Genomic DNA, 20,410 nt, shown 5'->3' on the forward strand with positions numbered 1-20,410 from the left:
TAAGGCCTGACCCTATGGGAATCGGTCTCCATGGGGAATAATGGAGTGCCCAGCAGACATTTCCTCCCCCCCCTGCTTTCTGATGACCCTGAAGCAGGAGGAGGGCCTCCAACCAAGGGGATCCCCTGACCTCAACTGGGGATTGGTAACCCTACTTTCAATCCACTTCCAATGCACTTTCCAACAAGGCTGGATCTGGGGGGAGCAGAGGGGATGCTTGCCCTGGTGACAGCAAAGTTGGCATCCAAGCATGTTGTTGTTGTTGGTACTAGCAGGATTCCATGAACACATTGTTTGGAGTCAAGCTGGCATCAGGCTTTGTTACTACCAGCTCTGGTGTTAAAGTAGATTTTCAGGATTTTACTGCTTCTTTGTGTGGAGTTTGTCAGTTGTGAAGTTGAACTATGGTGTTTCCTCCATTGTGTGGAAGTGATAGGTTGTTGTCATTCAGCAATCTCCCTTTTCAGTCTGCTTCTGAAGTTCCTTCCTTCACAGTAAGACATTTGGACTTTGAGGACCCCCACTGAATGTCCTGGGAGGCACAAAGTTCTCCTCCTAATGGTTAGTTTTCTGATTATGTGTCCAGGGAGGAAAAAGTGAAGAATTCTGAAATGATGTAGTTAATGTGGTTGGGCAACTCTCCTTGTGTTGTTTGCGACTTGTTTGTGGCGGGGCTGGCATCTGGGTTTGCTGCAACTAGGCTGTTAACAGCAGAGCTTGATCAGGTTGTGTGTGTCATGTGGTGGAGAAGTTGGCATTTGGATAAGAAATTCTGAAATGACATAGTTGATGTTGTTGGTCAACTCTCCTTGTGTTATTTGGGACTTGTTTATGGCGGGGCTGCAAGGTATCTCTAGTTTCCTCCTATAGAGATTCTTAGTTGTGAACTTAGCTGCTGCTTTGTGTGGCAATGGCAGTGGACCCCCCAGCCTATTTGGGTCTTGGGGGTCGCACAGGGGAGAGTCCCATGCAGCTACCCTGCAGTTTGTGGGGGCTCTCCCCCAAAGCCCCTGTTCCCCAGAGCCACTTTTCCTACAGTAGTTACAGTGGGAAAAGTGGTTGATTGCTTTTTCCCCCACCATTGGGAGCAGTGAGCCTTTTGAGGTGCCAACAGAGAGGTCCAGTCTTTTTGGGCCTTGGGAGTTGTGTGGGGGAGAGTCCTCTGAAGCTGATCTGAAGTTTTGGGGGTCCTCCTCCAAGCCCCTCACTCCCAGAACCACTTTTCCCACAGTAATTACAGTGGGGAAAGCGGCTGATTGCTTTTTTCCAACCATTGGGAGCAGTGAGCCTTTTGGGGTGCACACAGATAAGGACCCCCTAGTCCAGTCTTTTTGGGACATGGGGGCTCTGTGGGGGAGAGTCCCCTGAAGCTGCCCTGCAGTTTTGGGGGCTCTCTCTCAAACCCCCTCCCCCCCCAGGCAGCTTTCATTATACCCTATGTTGCCATTGACTTCAATGGCCCATAGGGTATAATGGGGCCGTATATTCAGAAATAGCAAAATATATCTGTATATTTGGCTATTACCGAATATGGTATTCAGAAATATTCGGTATACCAGATACTTTAGGCCCCAAATATTTCTAAATCCGGATAATACCTTTTTTTTTTTTTTTTGCACACCCCTACCTACAATGGTTTAACGGGAAATTTTTGAGTAGGCCCCATTCTGACAGAATCTGTCCTTTTGGCCTTAATAGGATACATACATCTTTCTATGCCAAGTCTGAACGCAGGTTCTTTGAGAATATAAAGGATCACTACATTAAGCCTTTAATCAACAAACTGTGTCCCTACACTCTGGAAATTCTGGCTCTTTTGCTCAGTGACAGGGATCCTAAGTTTACTCTAGCAACTGCAAAATTTATCTCAGTCCTCTTAACTCCTGCATTTTTTAAAAAAGAAGCAAGCATCTGCTGCTACTTGGGATCTGTAACTCAGTGAGCTTCTAAGAGTATAAAAGGAAAGGAAAAAGAATGTCAGTCAGAAGATGAGCCTGGGAAGTTATCTGGAATCTCTAAAGAATCCCATACTTTGAATAAATTTTGTTTATCTCAAAGGTGCCACTGGACTCCAGCTTTGTACTATTGCTTTAGACCACCTGGATCTCCCACCCCAAAGGCTATGCATAATTTATAACAATAGATTTTTCAGGAAAGCAGCACCCCACTTTGAAGTAACGTCTTTCATCCCTTATACTGGTTCCTTCTTTGGCATGTACAAGGTGGTGCAATAAAGGTGGGTGAGGGGTTTCATAATCTACAACATCTGGAAGTGTCATCTATTCTGTATTCTAGGTTATCCATAGCCATATTCTAGGCCCGGAAGAGCTACCAAGATCCATTCACTTCTTTGATCCCCCTCCGGAAGAACCATCAAATATTTGTTCAAGTCTCTGGAAACCTTCCTGTAAACACTTGTAAGCTATTATTTTGAGGCAAACCTGTCATTTTGCCTCAATGTACATTTTTCTATAAATACATGAACTCACTTCCAGTACTTATGCTTTCTTTTTAGTGTCAGCTACACACTCCATGATGCACTGGTCACTTTTCTCTCTGAAGACATGAATCTTCAAGACTGGTAGATATTGACTATTATAAATTCTATTCTATTGCCTATTTCCCCTGCTACTTCCTTTTATTTTTTTTGGTCAGATCTTGTATGCTTGCACAGTGTTCTATCACACGTTTTCACTTCTTTACAGTTGAACATCAGCCTGGTTTATTTGAGAGTTCTTTAAGGGAAGGATCCCTGTATACACAGGTGGAGATCTCATGTTATCTGCCTCTTGCTAGCTAAGTTCCCCAAATGAATTAATTATTAGACCAATTTGGGTAACAGGTTTACATTGACTTGAGGGGCGAGTACAGGACTCCCTTGGGGCTGTCTAACAAATTCTAGGACACATTAATAACCATTTTGTTGAAAATATTAGCCTGTGTAATGGACTCAGGCACTTAACCTGGAAGCTGGAAACAGCCTTGCAATGATTGGCTGGGATGCAACCATGGTAACTAAAATGTAGCAAATTGAAAAGGCTTGCAGAAGAGAAAACACCTCAGAGTTTTCAGTTTGGGAGTTGGAGCTTGTGTACTGAACAGTGGAGTAAAGACTGGGTGCTGAAGCTGAAGAAGAAGAAGACTGCAGATTTATACCCCGCCCTTCTCTCTGAATCAAAGAATTAGAGTGGCTTACAATCTCCTTTATCTTCCTCCCCCACAACAGACACCCTGTGAGGTGGGTGAGGCTTTCAAGGACAGCTCTGTAAGAGTTATGGCTGACCTAAGGCCATTCCAGCAGCTGCAAGTGGAAGAGTGGGGAAATCAAACCCGGTTCTCCCAGATAAGAGTCCGCACACTTAACCACTACACCAACTCTTAACCACACAGCAACTCTCTCTGAAGAGTTGCTGTGTGAAGCAACTGGACAAGGAGCTGAGAACAGCCAGTGGGGCTGAGTTCCTTAGGAGACAGAAGTAAATAAAACCTTCTGTCAGTGAGAGAGTTTCTGGTCAGAAGGGGGTCACAGCCAGGCACACTCTGTGAGGCAAAATTCTCTGTGGGGTTCTGGCAGCACAACAGGACAAACTCCTAGTCTAAACTGAGAACATGCAAACACTCTGAAAGGAGGTGGCTAGAAGGGAATCCCAAGATTCAGATTAGGAATCTAGCTGGGTGGGTCACACAGGAGTGAGGGGCTGGAAATTAGCTCTCAAAGGTGTGAATCTTGTATGCTAGTGTGTATGTCTGTGAGGGAAATGTTATCTGACACAAATCAGGAGTCCTCAATGTGTGTGGAAAAGAGTGAATGTCAGTTGATTATTTTTATGATTTGTGAAGCCTGAGGATAGGGCTAGACCATCAACTCTGCAAAGTGTTCCTAGTGCCACGAAGGCACTGCCTGCCTGTCCAAAGTTTCTGTATAGTTTTAAAGCCTGCCTATTTATAATTATAGTAGTATCTCAGCCTGACAAACCTCTAGTGTTTAGTGATTGATTATTTTGTCAACCACCTGCCTGCCAACTGATTTGTTTTTAATACAACTAATTAATATTATTTTATCCCTCTTCCTTGCCTTTTGTGAACCAAAAAATATTCTTTTGTGGTTTCTGAAATTTAAAAACATTTGGTGCCTATTTTTTATACTTCTGACAGGATTTCTGTGTAGGTGCCTCAGGTACTGAGGGAAGGTGACAGGGAAAAATTCTTAGTGGTCACTCTCCCAAGCTGACCCTGACCAGTTTGTTACAGCCTGCTTAAAACTGCTTTTCTATACAATTTCAATAAAGTATTTTTATAGCAGTTGGTAAGATTTACTTAATTTCAGAGCTGAAAGGGATCCCAAGGGTCATTTACTCCAACCCCTATAGAAATTACAACTGTAATATCCCCAATGTTTTCAATTGACAATTGAAAACATCCAACAATGAAAAACCTCACGAGGGAGACTATTCCAGTGTCAAAACACACCTCATTGTCAGGAAGTTCTTCCTCAAATTTAAACAAAGCCTCCTTTGCTGTATTGTATATACATTAGTCCAAGTCCTGTCACCCAACATGACAGAAAACATATCTGCTCCATACTGCACACTGCATCCCTTCAGGTACTGAAAGGTGACTATCATATCATCTTGCAGGCTCCACTTCTCCAGTGTAGACATTCCTAACTCCTTAGGACATGGCCTCCAAACCCCTCACCCACCTTTACTGCACTATGCTGGACTTGTTCCAGCATATCTACATCCTTCCTAAACTGAGCACAATCCTCCAGATGAATCCTCCACAATCTACATCTTTCCTAAACTGAGCTCAATCCTCTAGATGAATTGTATTCCATATAAGATTACACATATACATTTTAATCTCAAAATATGTGAAATTATCCTTAGCATTTTCTTCAGATTGTTACTTTTTTATTTTTTAAAAAATCCTTCTTCAAATGTGTATGTCTCATAAAACTGAATGGCACACTAAAAGCATATTCTGATTTGCATCCATGGGAAGCGCAACACACTCAAAACCAATTACAGAGCTTTATGTTGTTAAAGTTTTGGATATGTTGTTGAAGGCTTTCACGACCAGAGTCCATTGGTTGTTGAAGATTTTCCAGGCTGTGTGGCCCTGGTTTTGACATTGTAAGACCTGACGTTTTGCCAGCAACTTCTTCTCAATTTGACCCAAAGACAACTCCAGTTTTCTGGGTTACATCTCTGAGGATTCCAGTCACAGTTGCTGGCAAAAGGTCTCACAATGCCATGGCCACACAGCCCAAAAAATCTACAACAACCAGTTTTGGATATGTTTGGATATGGGTAAGAAGCTGTGTAAATGAACATTTATTATACATCTGGTTCCTTCTAGGCCCAATTCAACCAGCATCCTTCACACCTGTAGCCCTGGCCAGATAATGCACAATAGACTACTAGGAAGGAGTGCAGGGGGCTTGACTAACACTACTTTCTTTGTTCCCTCTCTCCCAAAAAGCTCACAGGTGACATTAACAATGATTTAATTAGGGATACACATGCACAAACCTGGTTGCTAAATTTATGTGCAGTTGGACATAGAGTAAAGAAATCAAAATTAACATATAAGCAGGTCAGCACAATTTGTGATCCAGCAAGTGAAATCCAGCTTGCTAATCAAAAATTGTGGACTTATGGGTACTTGAGATTCCCAGAGAAGTAAGAAAACGGAATTATTGAACTCTGGGTCATATTTGGCTAATAAACTGCATTAAGCTTGTTGAGGCAAAAGTTGTGCAGGCCTCAAAAGTTTCCCATGCTGTGTCTCTTGCTCTTAGTAAATCACTATTTTTAAACTTTAGTTCTACCACCAAATATTGCTATCTATATTTAACAGTCCAGCAAAATACTTATTTTATCTTTATTTTCAATGCAGGTATCTGACCTTTTTTTCGTGTTTTTTTTTTTTAAAACCTCTTTTTTTTTACAAGCAAGTCTTCCACTTGGAAAACAGAAAGGACCTTAGGATGGATTCTGGATTGATTTACAGAAGAATTCCAGATTCTCCTCACTTCCCTCCTCCCCAGGAGCCATTTTTAACCCTGGCAACGTTGATTCCTGGGATCATGGAGCATACATTAAGTCTGAGCCATGGGGGTCAGTGGACTACTTGAAGGAAGGAAGGAGATAACAAAATGGCTTCCTCTTTCATTCACTGTCAGAAATTCACTGACAGAAGAGGCAGGAAAGTGGATTTTACTCCCTCCTAGCCAACCAACACGCATGGCCATTAACTCCATGCAGATCCTGTGACCCTGGCTGGGGAATCAGTTTTCCTGGGGTTGAAAATTGCTGCTGCAGGGGATTGGAAAGCAAAGATTAGTGACTTACTGCCCTTCCACTGATAGATCTCTGTCTCCAATCCCATGTCTGTTGCTATTACCCATTGAGATGTATCCACCAATGGCCATCATACTGTTATTTGCTTGGAGATTGTTGCTACTTACCTCTGCTGCACATCATCCATCTTCACTGATTACATATTCCAGAGCAGAATAATGCTTTTCACTTAATGGCATGCATTACTTCAAAAAACATAACTAGAATTGGATCTTGTTTAATTCAACATTATATAAGAAAATCAATATATAATCATATTTACCTGTGTTTTTCAAAGAAGCTACAGAGAGAATAGGATCTGTTGTGCTAAGTATTATTCCAAACAGCATGCTAGTATCCCAGGTCCAGTTATATTTATTGATTTTATAAGCTAAAACTCCAAAGAGAGCACTATTCAGCACAAATCCAGGAACTGCAAGGATCAAGACCTGTAGAAACAAATTGTGAATATGCTACTGGAGGAAAAATAATCCTACATTTTATGTTACCTCAGAATTATTTATCAGATAAACTTACATTAAATTAAGGTGAACAGCAGTGGAGTTTTAATGGCATACTGTATTTATTGAATAACAGTAAAATCGTTTCACAGTAACTCCAATGTAAAGAGTTCAATGTAACGGGATGCTGGTATACATAGTAATCCTATATATAAATAAAGCTTAGCCATATTGGGGATTACTCACCTACCCTCCCTTTGGCTGAGCTGCATATCACTCAAAGAGCAACCTCTACCTTCCAGCCCCAGGACAGATGAGGACTGGGCCACTGAGGAAACTGCTAGGCAGTGGCTGTTACTAGGCAAACAAACTTGGTTCTGTCAGTAAAACTAAACCAACCTTGGACCTGTCAGTAAAAGGCAGGGGAGGCTCTTTCCAGGCCTATTTTGGCCTTTGAGAGAGAACTCATTGGGGCCAGTCCTGACTAGGGTTGTCAACTCCAGGTTGGGAAATCCTGAAGATTTTGTGGTGGAGTCTACAGAAGCCAGAGTTTGGAGAGGCAGAGGAGTCAAGTGAATATAATGCCATGGAGTCCACTCTCCAAAGCAGTTATTTTCTCCAGGGGGAGAGAGATCTGTTGTCTGGAGTTCAGTTGCAATACCAGGAGATCTTCAGGCTCCACCTGGAGGTTGACTACCCTAGGCCTGGAAGCATGCCCTGGGTGACTTGATACCACCTAACTAGGCCTGGCTGCTTGCTCCTGTTCAGCAGCAGTCCCTTCTATGACAGATAGTGTAACATAGCAATTAACGCTTCAGATCAGGGTCTGCCAGACCCACATTCTTGCTGTGGGAGCTGAATGCATGATTTTGGACTAATCACAGGCTTTCACCCTAACCTACCTCACATGGTTGTTGTGCAGATCAAAAGGGGAAGAGGAAGAATGATGTCAGCTACTTTGGTCCCCAATGTGGAGAAAGATTGTACTTTTCCTTGGTAGAGGCTGCAGGGAGGGGGGAGGAGAGGGAAAGCTGGTCAGATGGCTAGATAAAGTTGATGGTTGGCTGGGAAGGAGATAGGGTTGCCAACTTCAGGTTTGAAAATTCCTGGAGATTTGAAGAGTGGAGCTCGGAGAGGGAGGGATTGGAGGAGTGGTGGGAAGTTGGACAGGTACGATTCCATACATTCTATCCTTCAAACCAGCCATTTCCTCCTGGGGAACTATTGTTCCTTTAACACTCTACGTATGGTTGGTCACTGAAATAAAATCTTGCGCACTAGGGCACTTGGGTTTTAAAAGAAGTTTCAGCAAAGTCAAGGCTGCTCAAAGGCAACTTTAATTTCTAAGTTGCACACATATATTTCTTCTACTCTTAAAAGTAAGGAATCATCTTGAATACCTCTCACTGCATCATACTTATCCTAGTTTTTGGTTGCAGCATAGCACATTCCTGAACAAAGAAACATTCTCTTCTATCACAAAGCTGAGAGACCTGCCGCTGCACCATTCAAGACAACCCCCAGTACTTAACAGGGATATAGACAACTTAAAAACTGATAAATCACCAGGCCTGGATGGCATGCATCCAAGAGTTCTGAAAGAACTCCAAGGTGAACTTGTGGATCTCCTGACAAAAATATGTAATCTTTCATTAAAATCTGTCTCCATTCCTGAATACTGGAAAGTAGCTAATATCACCCCCATCTTTAAAAAGGGTTCCAGAGGAGATCCGGGAAATTACAGGCTAGTCAGCCTGACTTCAATACTGCGAACGTTGGTAGAAACCATTATTAAAGAGAGAATTAGTAGGCACATTGAGGAACAAAAGTCATTGAGGAAGACTCAGCATGAGTTCTGTAAAGAAAGCTCTTGTCTCACTAACCTGTTAGAGTTCTTTGAGGGGGTGAACAAACATGTGGACAAAGGGGACCCAATAGATGTTGTTCTACCTTGACTTCCAGAAAGTTTGTGATAAAGTTCCTCATCAAAGGCTCCTATGTAAGCTCAAGAGTCATGGAGTAAAAGGACAAATCCTCTTGTGGATCAAAAACTGGCTAACTAATAGGAAACAGAGAGTGAGTATAAATGGGCAATATTCGGAGTGGAGGGTGATAAGCAGTGGGGTACCGCAGGACTTAGTACTGATGCTTTTTACCTTGTTCATTAATTATTTGGAGTTGAGAGTAAGCAGTGAAGTGGCTAAGTTTGTGGATTACACTAAATTGTTCAGGATGGTGAGAACCAGAGAGGATTGTGAGGCACTCCAAAGGGATCTGTTGAGCCTGGGTGAGTGGCAACGTGGCAAATGAGGTTCAACGTGGCCAAGTGCAAAGTAATGCACATTGGGGGCCAAAAATCCTAACTATAAATACAAGTTGATGGGGTGTGAACTGGAGGAGACTGACCAAGAGAGAGATCTTGGAGTTGTGGTAGATAACTCACTGAAAATGTCAGGACAGTGTGTGACTGCAATAAAAAAGGTCAACGCTATGCTGGGATTTATTAGGAAGGGAACTGAAAACAAATCAGCCAGTATCATAATGCCCCTGTATAAATAAATGGTGCGGTCACATTTGGAGTACTGTGTACAATTCTGGTCACCACACCCCCAAAAAGATATTATAGCATTGGAAAGAGTGCAGAAAATGGCAACTAGAATGATTAAAAGGTTGGAACACTTTCCTTATGAAGAAAAGTTAAATCACTTGGGGCTCTTTAGCTTGGAGAAACGTCGACTGAGGGGTGACATGATAGAGGTTTACAAAGTTATGCATGGGATAGAGAAGGTAGAGAAAGAAGTACTTTTCTTCCTTTCTCACAATACAAGAATTCATGGACAGTCAATGAAATTGCTGAGCAGTTGGGTTAGAATGGATAAAAGGAAGTACTTCTTCACCCAAAGGGTGATTAACACATGGAATTCGCTGCCACAGGAGCTACAAGCATAGACAGCTTCAAGAGGGAATTAGATAAACATATGAAGCAGAGGTCCATCAGTGGCTATTAGCCACAGCGTATTAACAGAACTCTGTCTGGGGCAGTCATACTCCGTATGCTTGGTGATTTGGGGGTGGGGGAGATAGAGGGATGGCTTCTAGTATCCTGGCCCCACTGATGGACCTCCTGATGGCACCTGGTGGGGTTTTTTTTGGGGGGGGGGCACTGTGTGATACAGAGTGTTGGACTGGGTGGGCCATTGGCCTGATTCAACATGGCTTCTCTTATGTTCTTACATACTCAGTTCTCAGTTTTTCCAGAAATCAGACTCTTTGGTCCTAAAGGTGCCACTGGACTGTAACTTTGTTCTTACCTGTGATGGCCTAGCTCTTTGGCGTTTCTCAGGATGCACCACAAGTAGACAAGTTAGGCTTGCACCCTAATTGAAGATCACAGGGAGGGCCTCAGAGAGGGAGACAGAGCGGCCTGATCCTCCACTCTCAGCAGCACACACCAGCTATCATTGTCCCATCAGAGGAACATTAGTCTAGATGTGGTTGCCCTTCATCACTGGACCACCATCTCCCTCCTCCCACCCCTGCAAAGGAAAAGCACTCTTCCGGGGACTACTGTGGGTACAGCTGGTTTCTATTTGGGGTTCTACCATGCCCCTTTCATGATCTACATTTGAGATGTGTAAATGGGAATATATTCTTGTGCTGCTGCTTTAAATCAGCATTCTATTTCGGTTTGGGGATGGGGGAGGGGGGAGGCATTTCTCTTCCAATCATTCACCAGACCAATTAATGGGCCTCTCTCTTTGGGCTCTAGTTTTGATTTTGGGAAGAGTATTTCACCCCAACTTCCCAGGACAGACTGAGAGAGGAGGCATCCACAAGCAGGTATTTACAAGTGGCCTGTGATGGGCCAGCATTTCTGCAGGAGATTTCTGTACTCACGGAATGCTTGGCCCAAAGTATCCTTTATCATGAGGCGGAGAAGGTGGGCCACACAAGAAATGCACTTGAGGCCCAGATGCTTGGTTGCTACCCAAACGTTTGAGCCACCATCTGTCACCATGAAACCCATGGTGATGTCCCTGCCTACTCATTCCCTTATCTGTCTTTTCCTGACATCTCTAATGTCGTCTGCCATGTGCAGCACATCGAGTGGTTTGGCGTGCAGCAGAGCCTGGCAATAGCCAGCCGGGTGGCGCTGGCAGTAGCTAGTGCCACCCCCACCCACAACCTCACTGGGTTGCCATCAGTGCAAAGTCAGGGAGAGATACCCATACAATACCAAACGTTCAATGGCATAACAATTGCAAATGAGAATACACAGAATGTAAAAAGTTTAAACGTTGGAGATAAAATCAAAAAAGAAACAGAGATTACATATGCGTTCATACTTGCTCAAATTTAAATTTAAGAATATCCACAAAAATTTTTGCCACAGCCTCAGCAACCTCCCACTTCATATCATTCAGTAAATAATGATAGGGCGGCAGAGTAGACTAGTGATCTCGACACAAAGAAAGCTTGCAAAATAGTTCTTTACAGAGATTATGATATATGGAGCAATCAAATTATATATGCTGAATTGAGTCAGGAATATCTGCTTCACAGGAACAGAGTCTTTCGCATAGAGTTACTTCATGATATCTCTCCCACAGGGGTGCCAGGCACCCCCTCTCTCCACAGCAGCCTCCCTGCCCCTTCACTGCTCCCTCTGCCACAGAAGCAGTAGCAGGAGCGGTGGTGGCAGCATGGACTACAGCTCCCAGGGAGTCACGTACCCTTGCTGCTGCCGCCTGGGGAGACAGGTGGCAAGCTGGCACTGCAGCTGAGCCTGTGAGTCAGCAGCACCTCCGCTCCTGCTGCAACCTCCTCCAGAGCTAGGATTGGTGGCGGCACTGGGGTTCCGCAGGTGGGAGGGAGGGAGACTCCCTGCTGGATCAGGCTGGGGTGTGGGCAAAGGGTAGGGGCCCCCCATGGCCCAGCCTCACTACTCTCTGCTTCTCCCACCACTTCTTCCAGCACTGCGGTTGGCAGTGGTGGTGGTCATGGATTCCACAGGAGGAAGACTCCCTGTTGGATTGAACAGGGCTGCGGGCGAAGGGCAGGGGGGCAGGGGCCCTCCCACAGCCCAGCCTCACCGCTCCTCCTGCACTAGACCAGGAAGGATTACATGGCAGGTGCCTGGCTTTGCCCGAAGGGCCGTCAGCTAGTGAACCTGACTCCGCTCACCCCCCTGCTCCCTCTTCTCACTCAGCCCTTCCTGAGCCTGGACTCTGCCTGGGCACTCCTAACTGCTTCAGGGAACTCTGCTCCATTCTCCCAGGCAATCCCCCCCCCCCTTTTCATTTTTTGCAAAGTGGTTTTTCAGCAGTTGCTCAACTCCCTCCACAAGATCTTTCTCACCTCTGTTGCCTTCTGGCTCTAAGTCAGTGGCTTGGCACTTCCCCTTGAAGCTCTCTTCTCCCAGGCCCCAGTACTTTGAGGGCTGCCCCAGTAGATAATCTGATGAATTCTTTCCATTTCTCTCTCTGGCCAATAAATACAAGGCAAGCCTTTCTTGCCCTTCCTTTGCCCGGCCTTGTAGCCCTGATCCAGAGGAAACAGACTTCCCCCCGCCCCCCTGCACCCTGAGACTGCCACTCAGGGAATCACTCCTTTGACCAAGAACTTCCCAGGGGTTGGCAATCCCTATGTGTGGATCCCTGCCAACGTCCCAAGGACAGCAGGGACTCCTCCTGCAGCCTGGCCTTGTCACTCTCTGCTCCTCCCATGCTGGGCTTGGTGGCGGTGGCAGCAGTGGGTGCATTCCCACTCTCAGCCCTTGGCTCAGGCCAACCGCCACCATGCTTGCTCTTGCTGCCTCCAGCCCCCACCCAGGAGCATGCTGGGGGATAAGTAGTAACCCCACTTGCTGGGGACAGGAAGTCGGGGGGGGGGGCTTGTTGCCTGGGATGGCAGAAACCCTAGCGCTGACACCGGAGTGAACAAAACTTTAACTACACAATTAGTGAACAACAACACTCCACAGTCCCCCCCTCCACCCAGCAACTAAAAGGAATAAAAGCAATCAAAAATATTTTAAATGCAGAACAGAAAAACAAACTTTGAGAACTTTGGCAATTTAAGTTTAAAAGACTTAGCCAAACCCCACAAAACCCCCACCCAGACACTAAAAGGAATAACAACAATCCAACAATATTTCAAATGTTAGAAAGAAAAACAACCTTTTAAAACTTCTAGAGAGCAAGCAAACCCCGCACCCCAATAGAACCCTCCTTGCCCAACCCAAGCAAGCTACCCACCCTAAACAGGATAAGTAAAGTGACATTTTAAAAAGTACTTTTACTCCTTAATCTGCCTTTAAAAAGAAAAAAAAGTAAGAAATATTTTCCCCAAAAGTTACTACTGATGACTTCTCTTCAGTCCAGGAGCCCACCACAGTCCACAGCCAGGCCTGGCAGGCACAAACAGAGCAGCAGTAGCAAAGGCCATCAGCTAGCACAGTCTCTCTGTCTCAGCCAAGCCATCAGCCAGCCAGCAACGGAGTCTAGCCACTAAGGCAGCAGAACTCCTTGAATGTTCTCTGCCCATGCACAGAGCAGTTTCAAAAAAGAACACTGTCCTATGGTTGGACAGAGAGCATTGCAACTTGTAATTCTATTGGCAAGTTTTCACTCCTCCCTCCCAAACAAGGTAGGTTGTGCTTAGCTGGGCTGGTATAGCCCAGCAGCAACACTAGCCTTGCAAAGCTGCACATGTCTTTTACAATTTGCAAATGCATGGCAGTGACTGGCTGTCAGGGTCCCTCTTCTCCCAATCCCAGGGAAGCCTAGGAAGAGGCGGGAAAAGCCAAGAAAGTGTGAGAAAGGAGGTTAAGTGCATTCCCTTTAACTTTTAAACTTCCTTTCCTGCCAATTATCTGGCAGCCCCAAATACTGCCAAATACAATCATAAAGTATTTATTAAAAAGAAAATGTTTACAAGCATACTCTTTAGTACAGCACCAGATTGAGCAAGGTTTTCAAAAGAAGTGGGTAAAAAACAATTCCTCTGTCCCTCCCTCTATACGTGCCCTATTGGATGTTAAATATGGCAGTCTCCTTAGCTTAGAAAGGTACAAATCTTTTACAGGAATTCTGTTACCTTCAGACCTCTTTCATGGTAATGGCCGCCTCCTTCAGAACTCAGTTATGAGTTTGGTCTGCTTTGATTGAATCAGCATCAAAGAGCCCTCTCTCTTTTCTCCCAGGAGTTTTCTCTCTTTCTCTTCCCACTGACCACGTCAATTAAGCTTTTACTGAAGTCTCCAGAAGTTTCTTCCTGAAGACTTTCTAGTAGTTAATACCTCCAAATCTCTGCTCTCTGCTGGGAAGGGGGAACTAAACCATCCCATTGTCTCTAGCTAGATTCAGAGCCAGCGCAACCCAATAAGCCAAGAAGGTAGCCACATAGGGCACCACTTGGCCATAGTGCTGGGCAACAGGTGCCCCGCCTCCCCCCTCCCCGCTGTCGTGCTCGCCCTTGCTGCTGCCCTTCCCACCTTGCTGTCCAGCCTGGCAGCCTGCAGACAGCAGTGGTGGGGAAAGGTCTGAGTGGGGACAGCGGGTTGGTGTGGTGGCAGGTGTGCCACAGCAAGGGAGGGCCAGCTAAGAGTGCCTCCAAGTACATGCACTGCCCTGCCTCTGCTCAGCCTTCCTGGGTCTGTGCTTCCACCAGAACCACAGACCTGGGAAGGCTGAGCAGGGGCAGGGGTGGCATATGCACTTGGAGGTGTTGGAGCTGGCCCTCCCTTGCCGCGGCATATCCACCACTGCTGCACTCTCCCTCACTGCTGCCCAGGAAGTCAGCGGGGAAGGGGTTGAGCAGGGTTGGCAAGGCAGCACATGTGCTTGGAGGTGCTCAAAGCCAGCCCTGCCTTGCCTTCTAGGGTGCCAAAAACCCTGGCGCTGGCACTAGCTAGATTAACATTTCTCAAAAGTGGCTGAGGTGAGGTTGAAAAGCAATTGAACTGATTTCCCCCTTCTACTGGTTCTCTGCCCAGAGAGAAAAACTTCTAAAACTCAAAGTGAAGGTTTTGTTCAGTTCAAACCTTCAGAGGGAAAAATGCATTTCTTTACACTTGAAAAGGTTAAGTTGAGTCTCCGCTCCAAATCGTCCAACCCCTCCCCCCTTATTTCCTGGAAATAAGAGATTGTCAAAGATCACTTATGTGTAGTCAAATCATAATTTTAATATTATGAGAACTGTAAGCAAAATTTAAAATATGTTACCTGCCAAAATGCTTTTCGAAATATATAGAAGTCCATGTCAAATGCAGCTGTAAATATTATAATTGGTGTAAACAAATGAAGGAAAAGTTTAGGATCTATGTTTGCAAGTAGTTTGATAAGTTTTAACTGCAACATAAAAAGACAGTGGAGTGTTATTGACAGAATGACTTGCACTGTAAAATATTAGCTTTGTCTTACCCTTCTGAACACATAATCAAAAGGCTTATGCCTCAACAATTTGCTGGAATTCTTAGTAGGTGTTAACAAACATATAAATATGGATGAAAATAGACTTCAGATAAATGATATAGACACTGTATGCTAAAAAGTTTTTTAAGTCCTTAACCAAAGAATAAATGTGGAAGTCATGGGATAAGAGGACACATCCTCACAACTTTGTTGTACATTGTTAGCTGTTCAGTCACAAACTAGTAACTAGTTAAACAATAGGACGCAGAAGCTAAACTAACCGTTTTCATAATGTAGGAAGTAGCAGAAATGGAAGAGACACCTCAAAAAATGTATTATGACTAGAGATGGGAAGCCCCAGAGGGGAAAGGGAAAAATGGGGGGGGGGTGTTTTTCCCCTGAAGACTTTTTTCTGGGAAAAGTTTAAAAAAATGATTATGGAATATTTTCTTTTACAATGATATGTAACATGTTTACAATAAGGTGGTCATATATTTAATCCTCAAAAATAATTTCTGAAAACTTTGTAATGAAGACTTTTAAATGTAAAGTATCAAATCATTGCAAGTCCTGTACACTGAAGACAAGCAAATGCTGGAATACAATTCAAATACTGAAAAAATACTGAGGATACAGTTCTCAAATGCAAGCAAAAGATGCATTTCTGTCTCTAGGGGCACTGCAGTTGTCACAAGAGAAGGAAAAAAGTTTCAGTTTCTTTTTTCTTGTGGGATTCATCTTGTTGGTATAGCTGGTGGATATGCTTCTATCCTCTAGGTTGTTTGTACTAGCAGAATTAGAGGAGATAAAATAATGTTCTTAGTTTTGTTACGTTGATGGCTTCTTCAGTTTTTATTGGGAGATTTTTTTGTCTGCTCTCATAAGCTGATAAAACAAAGAGAACCATGTGATATCTATACGTAATATATTCTGATTATTTTAAACCTTTTACTCAATATTATTTGTTCTTAATCCACAATATAATTTATAACACGACCTTCATTTTAAACAAAATAATGAAATAAAATTTCAAAACAACAGCATATAGTACTCCAATGTAAAGTTGACTCCAGAGTAAAGGTTGACTCCAGAGTAAACGTGGTTCATATGATGAAATGAATGTTCAGTTCCGACAAGAGAAATATCTTCCCACTAGGGCTGTCAGCTTGGTAAAGGGTTTACCGGATATTTACCGAATAGAAGCCTTTTCGGTAAATATTCGGAAATAGGGATTCCGGATAGGCTTTTGAGTCTATTTCCGAATAATTACGGTATTATTCAGAAATATTTGGTAAAGCTATTTTTTCCATAGAAAACAATGGGGAAAAGCAAAAGGCAGTCTGTGACTGCCTTTCCCGCTTTTCCTTGGCCTTTTCCTGCCTCTGGCTGGGGTGAGGGCAAGAGGGGAGGAGGGCTCTGACCAATCAGAGCCATGCATTTTTGCAGATTGCTAATGCATGGCTTTGCAAGACCCTGCAGGGCTGTTTCTGTTGTGCAAAGTAGGGGGAAGGGAGAAACTGCAATTCTCCAATGGAATTGTATGTTTTCCCCCTCAAGCTAATCAGAGAACAGAACAATTTATTTACAAACTGTTCTGTTTTGTCCATGGGCAGAGAGAGGGTATTTATATACTATCTTTTGCCCCCTGGACTCCATTGCTGTTCCTGTAGCCATAGAGAGACTGTGAGCTGGTGTTGAGCCTCTGCTGCTTTGGCACAGTGCTCTACTCTCTGTGGCCTGGTGTAGTGATCCTTATCCTGAATCCTGGACCTGGACTTCAGCATCTGACTGGCTGAGATCCTTCCTTTTTTCCCTTATTGTGGAGAAGAGGATTGGGGAATTTTTATAAGCAGGTTTTTGTTTCTATCTTTTAGAAAACCTTCTGTTTTCCTTCGGCTTTGGGTAGGTGTCTGGGTTAGGGTGCCTTTGGGTGCCCCTGGAATGAGACCCCCTGGCCCAATCTTTTTGGGACTTGGGGGTTTTGTAGGGGAGAGACCCCTGCAGGTTCCCTGCAAATTTGGGGGCTCTCCCTCAAACCCCCTCCCCTCCAAATGGCTTCCAATATACCCTATTTTGCCATTGACTTCAATGGCCCATAGGGTATAATGGGAGCCAAATAATGTATATATCTGAATATATCTATATATTTGGATATATCGGAATACCACAATTGGGGAATATCCAGAATAACAAAAAAATTATTTCCAAATATTTCCAAATCTGGATATTACCGTTTTTTGTTGTTGCTGATAGCCCTACTTCCCACAATTGGTTGAGGATGCCATAAGACAGTGCTCAGACAAATTATTCTTGTAACTTGTTTCAAAAGTGGCTAGATATAATTGGTAACATACTTTCCTGGATTAATGCATGTTTCGATGGAGAACAACTCTTCCAGCCACCCGACTTTTGCGGAACCTGTGCTCATAATTATTTTCTACAGGAAAAGTCAAAGGCACCAGTTCTCATTTATTTCAGTAAAAGGTTTAAAATAAGCAGAATATGTTATGTTTAGATATATATTACAGGGTTCTCTCAGTGTTTTGCCAATCTAGTTAGTCATTTCCCTCAGTTTTTGTTAATTGTTCTCATAAACTGGTAAAAGAGGCTCATTACAGTTCAGGTGTACTTTACATTTCAGGGCCTTGTAGTCCCATTTGTAACAAAAAATAACATTCAAAAAAGTAAATTCAATTTGTTATTATGTTCTGAATAAGCCATAATTATAATATATCAAACATGATACTTTTTTGTCCAGCCAATTTATGCACACTACATTTTATGTTCCCAACGTAACAAAATGACTTTCAATCTGTAAAGTGTATTAATATTGCATTTTTTTCAATGTGTCCAAAAATGTCTGGGTTTTAACACAGCTTCAAAATTTCTGGAAATGTTACATTTTTTGATTACCACATAACTTGTATGAGGGAAACAGTGAAGTAGCAATTTTGCAGACATTTCTCAATATACTGAAAACAAAATAGTAAAGGACTCAGAAAGAATCTCCCCAAATCAGGTAAATGCACAACAGCATGACTAATAAAGTTTGGGGTAACTAAGTGAAAAACGATGCACACTAATTCAAAAATATCTTCACCTCAAATATAAACTGGTGAGGTTTGAACAGGCAATTACCAATGCGGAAAGAGATTTTGAAGTCATGGTGGGTACCTCAATGAAATGGTCTACTAAGTATGAAGTGAAGGTAAAACCAAAAATTCCAAGCTTGGGATTATTAGAGGGGCTGAAAATAGAAAGCCAGCTATCTAAAATTTTAAGTTTAGAAAAAAGTCAGGCAAGGGACCCACAAAGAACTCATGATGGAACTCATGCTACCACCATTGTCTTCTGCCACTGCTGATATTTTCTTTCCTCCACCCTGATGCTTTCTTGGTTCCACCCAGATGTTCCATAACAAATGCTCACTATTTCATGTTTACCAGTCACTAGTCAACCCCACCACAGTGATGGCCAAGATCTCATGAATATCTAAAGTTCTTTTTTTCTTAATGATGCCTACACTTTTGGTTGGATCCTTTGAGAAGTCTCTCCATGGAAGCAACTGGTGGAAGAATGGCTCTGCTGGAAGAAGCATACAGGGAAATCAAAGAAATGGTGGGGAGGATCCTTTTTCTCTTTGTCCTAATCTTCTCCTTCACTTATTACATGTTTCCATCTTATTTATTTATAATATATTGGTAAAAGACATATGATTTTCTTCCATTGTAATAACTATTAACTGGTTATACAGTACCTTGTGAATATAATGTGCTGCTATTCCAAAGCCAAGTCCAATTGAACACATTATAACAAGAATAGGAATTCTTGCTTCTTTCAAAACAGTTCGCAACAAGGCTGAAAAAGATTATTATTAGTATTATTATTGCTGCTACTACTACTGCTACGTAATCCAGTGCTTTTATATAATATCAAAATAGCTTCTGTGTAACTGAAAGTAACTGAAACTTTTTTATTCCTCTGTTGAATACACTATTGAATATCAAATACACATATCTAGTGCACATAGACACATTTACCATTAAATTTAGAATGTTTGATCAACAGACATTCCCCGTTACATCTTTTTTCAAAAAGAAGAAATCCATATATTTGTAATTGCAATTACATTACAGGAAGAAAAAAAATATATTTTAAGCATCCATAGAATATACCTATAGGAGGGACAGTAGCTCAGTAGTAGAGCATCTGCTTGGTAAGCAGAAGGTCCCAGGTTCAATCCCCAGCATCTCCGACTAAAAAGGGTCCAGGCAAATAGGTGTGAAAACCCTCAGCTTGAGACCCTGGAGAGCCGCTGCCAGTCTGTGTAGACAATACTGACTCTGATGGACCCAGGGGGGTCTGATTCAGTATAAGGCAGCTTCATATGTTCATATGTACCAAACTTGCTTAATGTAAAAGCCACAAAGAATAAACATCAGTTGTCCGAGAGCCACAAGACATGAACATGGGATGTTTGAGAGCTGCAAGACAAGGGAGGGAGGGAGGGAAAGAAAGCAACTAACTTTAAATGCATTCTCCAAACTACCAGCTGGCTTGCCTTGGAGATGTTATTTAAGGAGACAAATGTCGATGGCCAACGGGTCAGGGGGGGCTTTGAGAGCCACACGGTATGTCTGAAAGAGCCACGTGTGGCTCCTGAGCCATAGTTTGGCCACCCCTGGAATATACACACACACACAAAAGAAAACAAAATCCACAATTTTGATAAGGTAAAATTAATTCTTAGCAAGCTTCAAATGATATTACTTAAATGGTTATTTCAAAATGCTAAATACTTAATCAGTTATATAAATAAAAGCCAAACCGTGGTGGTAATTCTGAGGATTTTCATTCGTTAGATGTGGCTTGCACAGAATTGGCTCACACTGCCTCTGCTGTGCCATTGGCTGATTCTGCTCTCCCTCGCCCACTGCCAGCTCCATCAGGCAAGAACCCCAGCAGAAGGCCACTGACCTTCAACAGAGACTGTCCTGCTGACAGAGAGCTTACTGAGCAGGACTGCTTCTCCTCAGGGCCTGTTATAGGATGTCCAGGACAGTCCATCTGAGAGCAGGCAAGGAGGTGCGAGGGTGTAAAACAGGAAATATTTGTGGTGCCTTGCCCCTCATTCCCTCCCCCAGCTATGGGCCTGTGCTCATGAGAAAACAGTAGAGTTCCTTCTCTTCAA

General features: G+C 43.3%; 1 protein-coding gene across 1 annotated transcript in view; it reads right to left on the reverse strand.

Moving 5' to 3' along the window:
- LOC132589673 (sodium/hydrogen exchanger 10-like) overlaps positions 1-19,069 on the reverse strand; it is a 265,043-nt gene extending 245,974 nt beyond the window's left edge. Inside the window, exons 1-3 of the mRNA XM_060262406.1 lie at positions 18,977-19,069; positions 15,031-15,156; positions 6,628-6,793 (exon numbers count right to left, since the gene is read on the reverse strand). Of these exons, the coding sequence (XP_060118389.1) occupies positions 6,628-6,793; positions 15,031-15,156; positions 18,977-19,027 (343 nt within the window). The 5' untranslated portion in view covers positions 19,028-19,069. The remainder of the gene's footprint in view (positions 1-6,627; positions 6,794-15,030; positions 15,157-18,976) is intronic.
- Positions 19,070-20,410: the final 1,341 nt, after the last annotated feature.

Source organism: Heteronotia binoei, chromosome 21 (assembly GCF_032191835.1).
Source record: "Heteronotia binoei isolate CCM8104 ecotype False Entrance Well chromosome 21, APGP_CSIRO_Hbin_v1, whole genome shotgun sequence".
NCBI lineage: Eukaryota > Metazoa > Chordata > Lepidosauria > Squamata > Gekkonidae > Heteronotia > Heteronotia binoei.